This window comes from Egretta garzetta, unplaced genomic scaffold (genome assembly GCF_000687185.1).
Source record: "Egretta garzetta isolate BGI_Z169 unplaced genomic scaffold, ASM68718v1 scaffold143, whole genome shotgun sequence".
NCBI classification, from domain to species: domain Eukaryota; kingdom Metazoa; phylum Chordata; class Aves; order Pelecaniformes; family Ardeidae; genus Egretta; species Egretta garzetta.
Window position 1 is genome coordinate 1906950 of NW_009259310.1, and position 11312 is coordinate 1918261.

Here is an 11312-nt window from a genome sequence, read left to right on the forward strand (position 1 = left end):
GTGGGGCTGAGTGGGCCCCGCCGGTGAGCGTGGCTGGCTCTGAGGGAGCTGTGGTGGCTTTAATCCCTTAAGAGAGGGACTTGAAAAGTGGGAGCCCTCTGCCCTGCTCCTGCCAGTTGCTCCTGGTGAGATCTTGGTGGGGAGAGGTCTGGGGGAGGTAGAATCACTGCTAAGCTTACTCTTTTCTTTCCAATTTTTGTTGTAGACTGACTCCCAAGGAAGCAATGGGACCTGTGACCGGACTGGGCGCCTCTACCTGTATCACTACAATGAGGATCAGCCTTACATCCCACTGACTGAAATCCAGAGGATTGACACTGCTGCTATCTTGGACATCAAATGGTAACACTGGCCCGTCGAGGCTTGGAGCTCACAGCAGCATGGTCTGCCCCTCTGAGGTCCTGTTTCAGCTGTTGGTATGGCAGGGGAAATAATATTTACTAACTAAACTGTCCCTGGCTTCTTGGAGGGAAGTAGTCTGCAGTTTGCTCCAGTGAGCAAAGGCTGTGCTCATTTCTGTTATGCTCTTCTGCTTATTTATGAACAGCTGGTCAGTGACTGTGGACCTCTTTTGTTTATATAATAATATATAGTAGATTTACCATATATATATAATCCTCTCCATGCAGGTTTGTGGGAACTTGAGGATTTTCCTTGTGCATCCTGGAATAAAAGTTATGATTTTGCTCTCCTCCTTAAGTACAAGAAAGATGGACATTCAGGACTTGTTTAACTTGATTGTTTAGGTGCCATGTTCCCGTTGCAGAACATCCCATGGTTGGCATTGCAAACTCGATGGGCGCTGTGGAGTTTTGCCACCTGACTGGAAGCGAGGTAGGTGGCTGTAACACCTGCTGCTGTTGAAGGTGTATTTAACCCAGATTTAATGCATCTCTGGATTTATTAGCAGTGTTCAGAGACATGTAGAAAAGCTGTATGGTTTCCACAGCTTCCTTGGTGTGCTTAGCTTTTTAAATGCTTTCTCTTTTGTCTTCTGATAATGTTTCTCATAGAACCCACAAATTTGTTCGTGGCACCAGAGAGGCTGGCTTGGGTTCTACCCACCTGCAGAGTGTGGGAGGCATGAGGGGAGCAGAAGCAAACCCTGGAAACTGTCACTTGAGAATTAAGTATGGACTAACTGGTAAACACAGCAGAAGATGTATAGTTGTTAAAAACAGGGAAGAATTTTGGAGAGGAGATTCTTTTAGTTGCTGAGAGAAGGGAGTAATCAATAAAGTCACTCCCAGAGAGCGAAGCAAGCAGAAGCTGTAAGTCTATATAGTCTATAAGCAAACTCAACAGTCAGGTCATTGCTTCTCCTGCACTTCATCAGTCACTGAGAGGAAGTAGTTTAAGGGCGATTCGGTGGGAGATGGGTAGCAGGAGGGTGGGGATGCAGTGTACGCACACGTTTGCCCTTCAGCTAGTCCTAAGCAATTGAACGTTGCTATGGGATGTTTCATCTCTTCTTAGTGTGGGACCCTAATACACTCGTGAGTCTCTGGAAAGCACCTGCCATAGTAGCAAGCAGTAAAAGTGGTGTTATATACCTGCTGTCTTTTCAGTCTTAACCCATTCCTTTTCTTTCCAGTAGAAGAACAGCTGCATGTTGGAGCCATGCTTCAGGGTTGATCTTGGTGCGCAGCGTCTGGCCTTGTCTTTAGACTGGTCCACAGGACGAGAGCAATGGTGAGGATGGGGGAGGAAAGCTGGTATTGGAGGTCACTCTGTGTGTGTGTGTTTCAGGCATAAGTTGAGGACTTTGATGAACATATCTTTGATGGCTTTTTTGTGAAGTGGCTTGAGACTTTCTCGGTCCCAGCTGTCTCCCTGCACCTTCTCTAGAAGTTACTATTCCCAGAGCAAGGGTAACAAAGGAACAAGAACACATACTGTGGCTGCTGTAACAGGGACTAAACCACCAACAAATGTGAGCTGGTGCTATGGTGAATGGCAGTGGGTGAGCCAGGGACGTGTCTTCTGTTGCTAAAAGGAAAGAGCAGAACAGGATGCAGATGGATCCACTGGTTCCAGCTCTGCTCTTAGAATGACTGAAATTTTAGTGTGAAGTTCTGCTTAAGAAGAGCTATTAGTAGTGCGTGTAGGAAGTTTAAACATGGGTTAGTGAGGAATGGGAGGGAATTGATTGGCTCCTTCCTCTCTGAAATCAAATACATTTGATTTCAGAGATGGTATCACTGCATGGAATAACGTGAATTAGCTGTACCTTGAAAGAGGTAGGGTATATGTTTTCTGTAAGTTAAGTGCAAAACAGAGAGTAGTGCCTTTGGTGTGAGGTTGGAAACTGAGGGGGTTGGGCAGTCATGTGCTTAATGCTGTAGGGCAAATATTTAGTAGCTTTTGCTAATTAAAGCTGTTTCTGTGCATGCTGTTTAACGAATAAGTAGAATTCCCAGTTCTACTTTCTTCTTCTTTATATTCCTTCTTCCCCTTGTGTCTACCCTCAAGAGAAAGGATCATTGCCATGATGCAAAGTCCCTTTAAAGCTTGCTGCTGTTGTCACTTGAGAGACAAATAACCCCTTCTAGAAGCTGAATGCACAGCCTTCCCATCTCTGTGGGAAGGGGGTGACCCTGACTCTCTTGTGTGGGAAATTTGGGAGATTCAGTACGGTTTAGTAACTAGCATTTCATGTAGAACTGGAAAGAAGCCCTGAGGCACCAAATCAGTACCTACAGTTGCAGGTAACCATGCTTATGTCAGGGAATGTCAGCAAATCTGCGCATTGTGAGCTGCAAAACTTTTGCCAGTGCTCCAAGTACATTGTGTCCAGAAACTGCAACTGTGCTGTGCCACAGGAAGAGAGCAGGGAAGGTCAGGATCAGCCAGTGCTTCAGATGCCTGTGATAACAGAGAAATGAAACATTTCTTCATACTCCAGAAGAGGGAATAGACTCAGACGTCCTTGTCCGTCTAACTTGGAGGAAAAATATCCCTTTTCACATGGAATTTGTTTACTGATGTAGTATCAAGCATGTGTGAAGGCAAGTTATCTGTCTAGGAGAAAGAAAGGCCCAAGGCTGGTTTTCTTTCCCTCACATGGGTGTGAGGGTTTGCTCCCCCTGTGAGATCAGGGAATGGGGATCATTGATGTGGATGATTTTAAGATGGGATGGGCTGAAGCTAAAAAGAACTGTATAAATATTTATGTGAATTCCTGCCACTGTACTACTGGTTTCTATCAATGTTTAGTTGAAGCAAACATATATATAGTATTATGTTACACTATCTATCTATACTTTGGCTGCTATTTTTTACTCTAACAGGTTCTTAGGACACGAGTTTTAGTACTTTCTAAAGTTTTCTCTATGTTCTGCTGTAGTGGATGTCCCTTGAAAGTGATCAGCAGTGATTCAGAGGGGAAGCTGAATCTCTTCTCCATAGACGAATCTGCCCCATCTGTGCATGTCCTGAACCAGTGGGAAGCTCACAAATTTGAGGCCTGGATTGCTGCTTTTAATTACTGGGACACCGATATTGTGTATTCAGGTCTGTAAGGGGTGGGAATCTCATTTGGGGGTGTTGGGGAGGGGACACCTTGTTTAGGGATGTGTGTTCCTTGGGACTTTACTTTCCAGGGCTGGGATGCTGCTTGCATCACACCACTTGTAGGGGCTGGGGCTTCTGCTAGGGGTAAAAGGCTTCTTGATTGTGGGAAGCAGTTGGAATTAATTAGGAGAAGCTGTGCCTTTTAAGCTGTACTTTGGCTGTCTATTGGCAAAAAAAGATGTTCCATCTCTTGCGGTGTGCAAAAGAGAGCACAGAGGCCAGTCTTTTTTTCTTCTAAATTTTTTTGCTTAGCAAAGCGAGGGTATTGTTAATGCACGGCTCCTCTGTGGTGATGAGTACTGGGAGCCTCAAACAGCATTTGGTATGTCCGTTAAGTGCTAGGAGATCCTAGGGCTGAGAAGCGTCAGCTCACTGTTAACTGCATTGCCTCAGTGGCCTGCACAGGTGATTTGGGTGGTGCTCAGGGTGACAAAGTTTTGTCTCTGTGCAGGAGGGGATGACAGCCTGCTAAAGGGCTGGGACACCAGGTGCAGTCCAGAGACTCCCATCTTCACCAGCAGGAGGTAAGCAAGCCCTGACTGCAGCTGGACCCTAAAGCTATCGTGTATGAACACAGGGTGCTACTATGTCCCTTCCTAAGGCGCTGAATTCAGAGGCGTACAGTGACGGTGGAGTCCTGTTTCTGCCTCCCTTGGGAAATCGCCCTCTACAACTACCTGAAAGGAGGCTGTAGTGAGGTGGGGGTTGGCCTCTTCTCCCTGGTAACGGACGATAGGACGAGGGGGAATGGTCTGAAGTTATGCCAGGGCAGGTTTAGGCTAGACATTAGGAAAAACTTCTTCACTGAAAGGGTTGTCAGGCTCTGGAATGGGCTGCCCAGGGAGGTGGTAGAGTTCTCATCCCTGGAGGTATTTAAAAGCCAGGCAGATGAGGTGCTTAGGGACATGGTTTAGTGGTGGGATGGCAGGGTTAGGTTAAAGGTTGGACTCAATGATCTTAAAGGTCTTTTCCAACCAAAGTGATTCTATGATTCTATAAAAAATTTTTTTTTTTTTTTTTCCTCAGGACAATTTCAGGTTGAAACTTTCTTGTCTGTGTCCTTCAATAGAATAAACCAACAGCTTGCTTCCATACGTGAAGATGCTGGTAGCTTCTTTCTAAAAGGAGGATCCTGATTTACACTTTTATTTTGGGAATTTTTGTGTGCGTTAAATTTGGTTGCCTTATTATGGGAACGTTTTTTAGAAAATATTTTATTCTCCACTGTTCATTCATTTGAAATAATCTTTTTTTCTGGTAGCATAGCATATCTTTTTAGAATATGATTAAAACAATATACATAACTCTTCAGTGAATTTTATATGTAACCTTAAAATAGCCTGTGGATTATTGCTATGGAAATATTAATGCTGGGAGTAAAGTCTCATGAGAATGGAGTTGTGCTGAAATTCTTCTGGGCTCTGAACAGCAGTTTATGGTACAACTATTACTAGAAAATATTTGTGCTGAGAGACTACGTGAGTAGAAGTTTTGCCCTGGAAAGGCTGTTGGACTGTTGTAGGTGGAACTCTGCCTGTGTGTTTCACTGGGCTGAAATTTGAGTTCACCTTGCTCTCCTTTCCTGAGACACCTTGATGTAGTTATGTGGACCCCAAATCCTTGAAATTCAAGGGAGTGTCCCTTCTCAGATGGTACCTTGCTGTCGCTTCCCTCTGCTGTATGTTACTCTCTTGCAGACACTCAATGGGTGTGTGCAGCATTCAGTGCAGTCCCCACCGGGAGAACCTTCTGGCTACTGGCAGGTAAATCCCTTGTAGCTGTTCTGCACTAATGTGACCGGCCTCCTCTGTTATTCTGAACGCGCTACTGCTGCTCAAGGCGTGGTCTCTTCAGACATTCAGTGTGGTGAAGAGCATGCGATCTTTCCTAATTTTCTTCTGTACTTTTTGCACTGCATCAGCTTTGCTGCTTGTCTGCATATTTACTTGTGTGACATGTCTCCAGCTATGACGAGCACGTGCTGTTGTGGGACACCAGGAACATGAAGCAGCCGCTGGCAGACACCCATGTGGAAGGGGCAGTTTGGGGGTTGAAGTGGCACCCAACCTGTGATTTTGTGCTGTTAGCAGCCTGCATGCAGAGTGGATTCAAAATCCTTGACTGCCGTGGAAGCATGGGTGAGTGTTCAGTGGAACAGAGATGCTCTTGCGCTGCTCTGCTGCTCTCCTACCTCCAGGTTAATGGGGGAACTCCAGCTCTGAGCCTGCTAGAAAGATCTAGATGTTGTTAATGGCCATAGACTTTTATTGCAGCTTGAGGTGACTCTTCCAGCTTCCCCAGACCTATCCTCACTGTTGGCCTGATTGGTTGTGCAAAGGCACAGTCATTGTTCATGTGTAAATCTGTCATAACTTCTTTTTATGGGAAGAAAGCCTGTTTGTCTTGGTGTAAAGGCATTACCTGTTGACGTGACCGTTCCGGTTTGTATTCATCTTGATGGTTCAAAGAGGTTCTTTGGAATGTCAGGTGATGCTTTATTGTCAGCAGAACTTACTGACCTGTTGGTGAATTGCCTCGGAAAGGAAGTGTTGGGCAGTCTGGTTAATCTAGAATAACATGAGTAAGCTCTCCATGTGAATCAGAAGGTATTTACATGATTAAAGCTGTTTGCATTTACATTACAAATACAAACTTGCACAAAATGGTTGCCTTCCTAGGTTTCTCCAAGCCTTGGGCAGATCCATGGCTTGTGACATGAGGATAACATTGCTGCTGTATAGGGAAGGGGGGAACTTGATGTGTGTTTAATATCAGAGTCAAATGCTGAAAGCTCATGGGAAGAACACATCTGCAATTTATTAATAACCAGAACCTGGTCTGGCCATCTTACCATCTGTATTTATGGCTCGGTGGGGATCACTGTGTGATCTGTCTTGTCTTTTTTCAACCTTTTTAGGTATTTTGAATAATGATGCATGTTAATGCACATTAAAGCTTCTCCTATCTCCCTACTGAACCAGGGAAAATCAAGGCTAATGAAAGGTGGCCAAAAAATTGTCAGGAGAGCCAAACCTCATTTCCCCTTGAATGCTCAACTCCATAGTGAATAAGGCAGTAACCAGAGAACTATTCCCATAGGACATAGCCAATGCTGGAATGGCTTGTGAGTAGGCTGCAACAAACCATTTTACAACTTGATTTCTGCTCATTTCATTTTTTTTTTTTTTTTTAAGCGGAAAACACGGAGGAATGTGTCATCCTGTCATCCTATGTCTTGCACAATTCCTTGGCCTATGGGGCTGACTGGTCAAGGCTCTGCCCGAGGGATTTCTTGGCTGCAGCACAGGACTCCGCTGCTTCCTGCCTGTCTTCAGAAGAGCTTGTGGGAAGAGCAGAGGAAGCAGATGAGAGACTGAATTTGCAGGTCCAAAACCTGAAGATAATTTATGAGTCTCCTACAGCTACTTTTGATGTAATATTGGATGAGGAGAGTGAAGGCCCTGCCTTGCTGCTCAAAGCAGAAGGGGGTCCTAAGCTGTCTGGGGATCCTGGCCTGGTCAGGGGCTCTGATTTAAAGGGGAGTTTAGATTTGGCTGGGGGTCCTGACCAAGGGGGAGATCCTGGGTCAGCCAGCAGCTCTGAGAGACACAGCAGAATGGGCCTGGACAGAAGCGGTGACTCAGCCAGGTCTCTGGACAGTCCAAAAGAAATGAGCATTGTGGCAACTTGTTCTTTCTATGACAACATCCTCCATGTCTGGAAGTGGGAGATGAGCCTGGTGACCCCTTCGGAGACGCCACATACCAGATCTCCATCTGAAAGAACAGCTGAAGGTTTGCATTGGTCCCAAGGAATTTCTGTTGGGCTTTTCCAGTTTTGTTACTGAGCTTGTGAGTCTTTTGAGGCTGATACTGATGGAATTACTGGTGGTTTATTTTCAGCACTGAGGAAGGCCTTTGCTTTGAGGCACATGGTCAAGCACAGACCTAGTTTTCCCTTAATGTACTTGTTCAAAGTAGGACAGCCTTCCTTTCAAAGGGTGCTTGTTTGTCCCTTGTATTTGAATCCCTTCAAGGCTGGTTTGCATTTCTACGATGGATCTGTTCAGCCTGTTCTCCTCCTTCCACCACAAACCAAACTTGTCTGCGCTGGTACGTGTAGACAAACACTGAATGTCTTGGAAAAGCCCATGAGTAGAGGCTTAGCTGTGTGTGTAGCTTGCTGTGTGATCTGTAAACTAATACGTACCTCGAGAAGACGCTCAAAGACGGTCTAGGCACAGACAGTGCAGTGTACATGTGGTGATCCTTAGTAGAGAGAAATTCTTTTTTAGAAGGAAATCCAGACTGACCGGTATGATGGGCGGCAGCTCAGCAGCAGGAAGCTTTGTTCTGAGCGGGGTCTTTCTTGGAAGGATTCCGGTGTATCTGCAGAGCCTAATTTTATATCAAACTCCTCACCTGATTGCAGTCTCGCTTTATCACTCTCCAAGCTAAACACAACCTGGTTTAGCGCAAATTGTATAGGGAGCCCTGCTATGTTTTGGTGCCACACTTAACCAACCACACCCCCCAGCCTCTTGGTGTCAAACTCATGTTTTCTGCTCTCCACAGTGAAACGTGCACTTAGGGCCAAAGTCAAGATCTTTCAATTACATAAAGCTTTAAGGTCAAAACCTCCAAAAAGTACAAGCAGTGTTTCCTCACATCTTTTAAGTTCAAAATAAGTAAGTACAGAAACCAAAATCTTAACAGCATTGCCCTAACTACCTCCAGGAATGGCTGTAGAATTTCTCATGGTTGCTTCATTACCTTTCTTTTTTCACTGTGAAATATCAGCAAAACACCGTTTCTAGAACACTTTCTCTATTACCTTCCTAGAAACAAAAAACCAGCTTAAACTAGGTAAGTAGCTTCTAGCTGGCATGGTTTTTCTTGGAGGGTCCTAAAGAATTAGTTGCCTGGAGGGAAAGAAACACCAGCAACAATCTGTAACAGTACTGCATCTAAACCGAGGCACAGCAGATGAGAATTTTACTGCTTTGAAACTCCTTTTTCAAGGAGTGAATGTGTATTTTGGAAAACATTCTTGAGCACTGTTACATGAAGATTCATATTAGCATTGTGAACAAGAGCTTTTGTTAAAAAAAGAAAAAAAAAACCACCCTATTTTTGGATGTTTCTAAAATAAAATGAATAGAAGTGATTTATCTTGGTCATTTTGATTATAAAAAGTCCGTCACAGACCTTCTGTCTCGTCCCATGATGGCTCAGTCTCCTGAGGGCATTTAGTGGTGGTGAATATTCTCTGGGAGTCAGAGTAGACAATTCAGTTTCCTCACACCTTGGTGAGGGCGTATCCTTGTAGCGACACTGCTTTTGACTACAACTCTGTCTTAAAAGGCTGTAATGCTTTTTATTATTGCCCTACGAGATTAAGAGGAAACAGGCTGAGGCTGGTGGAGCTGGAGTGGTGTCGCAGAACGCGACCAGACTGGGGCGCTTGATTTATGCGTTATGTTAGTCCTTGCTTCGCCCTGCGAAATTAGTCTCCTGTTGTAATCTGTCTTCCCGCAGGGAAGGTAAGGTGAGCGACTTGTTCGAGGCCAAGATGGGATTAGCATCCAAGGTGCAGGACCTCCTGCTCGCAGCCTTGCGTTCATGCTGCAAACTGCTCTCCTTTCCAGAATGTGCCAGGTGAGGCCTAGGAAAACGCCCTCTCTGGCAGGAAGGGGCTGAGCCCTGCCTCTGCAACAGCACCCAGAGCTGGAGGCAGAAAGCAACCACTCCTGAATAACCATCATTCTGATGAGCTGAAAAAGAAGTGAAAAAATGCAGGTTGGGCTTAATTAATTAGAAAAAATGGAGGGAACAGCCTCAAGTTGCACCAGGGCAGGTTTAGGTTGGACATCAGGAAAAATTTTTTCACTGAAAGGGCTGTCAAGCACTGGAAGGGGCTGGCCTGGTGAGCTTAAAGGGCTTTTCCAACCTAGACCATTCTGTGATTCCATTCTATGAAAAAATTGCTTCATTGGTGGTTGGTTAGGGCTGCAGGACTCAGGAGCAGATGCCAGTGCAGCGTCCCCTCCCCACCATCCCAGCCCTCTCCAGCCCTGAAAAGATTTATTTTTTAACAATGTTTTAAGGACTGATCTGTCAGTCTTCATTACAGGCTGGATGCTCGCTGAAGAGTCAGTGATCATGCTTCCTTCTCTAAAAGTGAATGTTTCAACTGCAATTTAATTCTCTAATGCTTAAGCTTTGCAGTGCTTTGTATTTGGAAAAACTCATGGAGAAAAACAAAAAAACCCAATTCCTGCGTACCTCTTGGGAGGGCTACGGTCCCCAGGCACAGAACAGCTGTACAGAAGAATAATTTTCTCAGACTCCAGCACTTGGGTGTTGGAGAAAACGTTATTTCCAAAGACATTTAGAATTTAGCAATTTCTATGGTTGCACACAACTGTCTGTAAGCATCACTTGTATCCATTTAATTTGGTGAACAGCAACTCACTGCTCTTGTAGGAATGGATGTCCAAAAATAACAATTCTTGAGATAAGTTTCAAATTTAAACAGTTACCTTGCCCCTTCAAGCAGCTGCACTGCTACAGAACAGACATTAAATGTACCTATTAACTGTGTCTTGATCTACTCTAAAAGGAGTAGGTTTAAGGCTGGGCAAAATCTGGAATGACCACAGCCTTCAGTATAAGCTACAGTTCTCGGAAAGTTTAGAGTGTGGACTTGGTTTTGCCTGCAGGGGGGTCTCCTGATTTAGCAAAACCCTTTGCTGGGGCAAGGGGGGAAGCCATTGCTGCATTCCCCCTTCGGCTGCCCCTGCCCCTCAGTGCAGCCCCCGCCAGCTGGGGTTTGCCGCTTGACTTGCAGCACTCTGCTCTCCACAGCCAGAGAACGCCAGGCTGCCAAGGAGATGAGACCTGTTCTCTGTTCCCAGAAGGCAGGAATTCCTTCCCAGAAGGCAGGAATGATGTTTCACCAGGCTGGAGAGAAACTGCCTCCTGCTAATTATCAGTGCTTGGTCAACCAGCTCTTGCCGGAGAGCCAGACACCCACACGCTCGCACAGCGCAGCTGCACACAGGGCACAAAACGCACGTAACGCTTTCCTCAGTCAGGGAGGGGAAATTAACTGCCACTTTCCCCGCAGCAATTTAAACCAGACATTGCACAAAGTGGAAGGATTTGCTTTTAATAGCCAGTGACAGAAACTGTCCCATATTTGCTGGCACAGGTCACGTCTCGCACAACAGCGATGCTCTTCCCAGCACGCCAGAGGGGCCGCAGCGGCCCCGGGAGCCCCGCTGCTTTGCTCACTACCGCACATAGTTCTTGGGGAAGAGCTGGAAGAGCTTGCCCTCCTGCGTCGGCTCGAAGCCGTACTTCTCCAGGTTGTTGGGGTCAAACGTGCCTTCCTTCACGTCCTTCTCGATGCGGGGAGCCACCACCTCGGTGAAGAGCTGCTTGGCTGTCAGAGGCGGCTCGGAGCCCTCGGGGGCACGGTACGAGACGTAGGGCTTGAGTTTGAAGCCGTCCAGGTCGGGGACGATGAACTCGGGCACCATCTCCTTGACGAGGATGAACTTCTTGTTGGCGGTGAGCACGCCCAGCTTCTTGGCCCCGCGGCCCTTGTTGTAGCTCCGTGGGCCGCGCTTGCTGGTAAACGGGGACATGCGGTCGGCGCCCCGCACCAGCCCGCGGGCCAGCTCGGTCAGCAGCCCCATGCCGGGCACCTGCGGACGCCCGACGGCTCAGCGAAGC

The 11312-nt window shown here is 46.3% G+C and overlaps 2 protein-coding genes across 2 annotated transcripts in view; one reads left to right on the forward strand and one right to left on the reverse strand.

Annotated features, from left to right (window-relative positions):
- The window catches only part of DPH7 (diphthamide biosynthesis 7), a 10881-nt gene extending 3461 nt beyond the window's left edge, over window positions 1-7420 (forward strand). Inside the window, exons 2-9 of the mRNA XM_009636310.1 lie at window positions 206-342; window positions 747-834; window positions 1598-1692; window positions 3347-3513; window positions 4025-4097; window positions 5271-5336; window positions 5539-5711; window positions 6768-7420. Of these exons, the coding sequence (XP_009634605.1) occupies window positions 206-342; window positions 747-834; window positions 1598-1692; window positions 3347-3513; window positions 4025-4097; window positions 5271-5336; window positions 5539-5711; window positions 6768-7420 (1452 nt within the window). The remainder of the gene's footprint in view (window positions 1-205; window positions 343-746; window positions 835-1597; window positions 1693-3346; window positions 3514-4024; window positions 4098-5270; window positions 5337-5538; window positions 5712-6767) is intronic.
- A 3334-nt stretch (window positions 7421-10754) lies between these two features.
- On the reverse strand, window positions 10755-11306 carry MRPL41 (mitochondrial ribosomal protein L41). Its single transcript, XM_009636341.2, has one exon. The coding sequence runs from the start codon at window positions 11273-11275 to the stop codon at window positions 10868-10870; it is 408 nt and encodes a 135-aa protein (XP_009634636.1). The 5' UTR covers window positions 11276-11306; the 3' UTR covers window positions 10755-10867.
- Window positions 11307-11312: the final 6 nt, after the last annotated feature.

Coding starts and splice junctions, on each gene's coding strand:
- MRPL41 (XM_009636341.2), bottom strand. CDS start 11,275: ATGGGGCTGCTGACCGAGCTGGCCCGCGGGCTGGTGCGGGGCGCCGAC.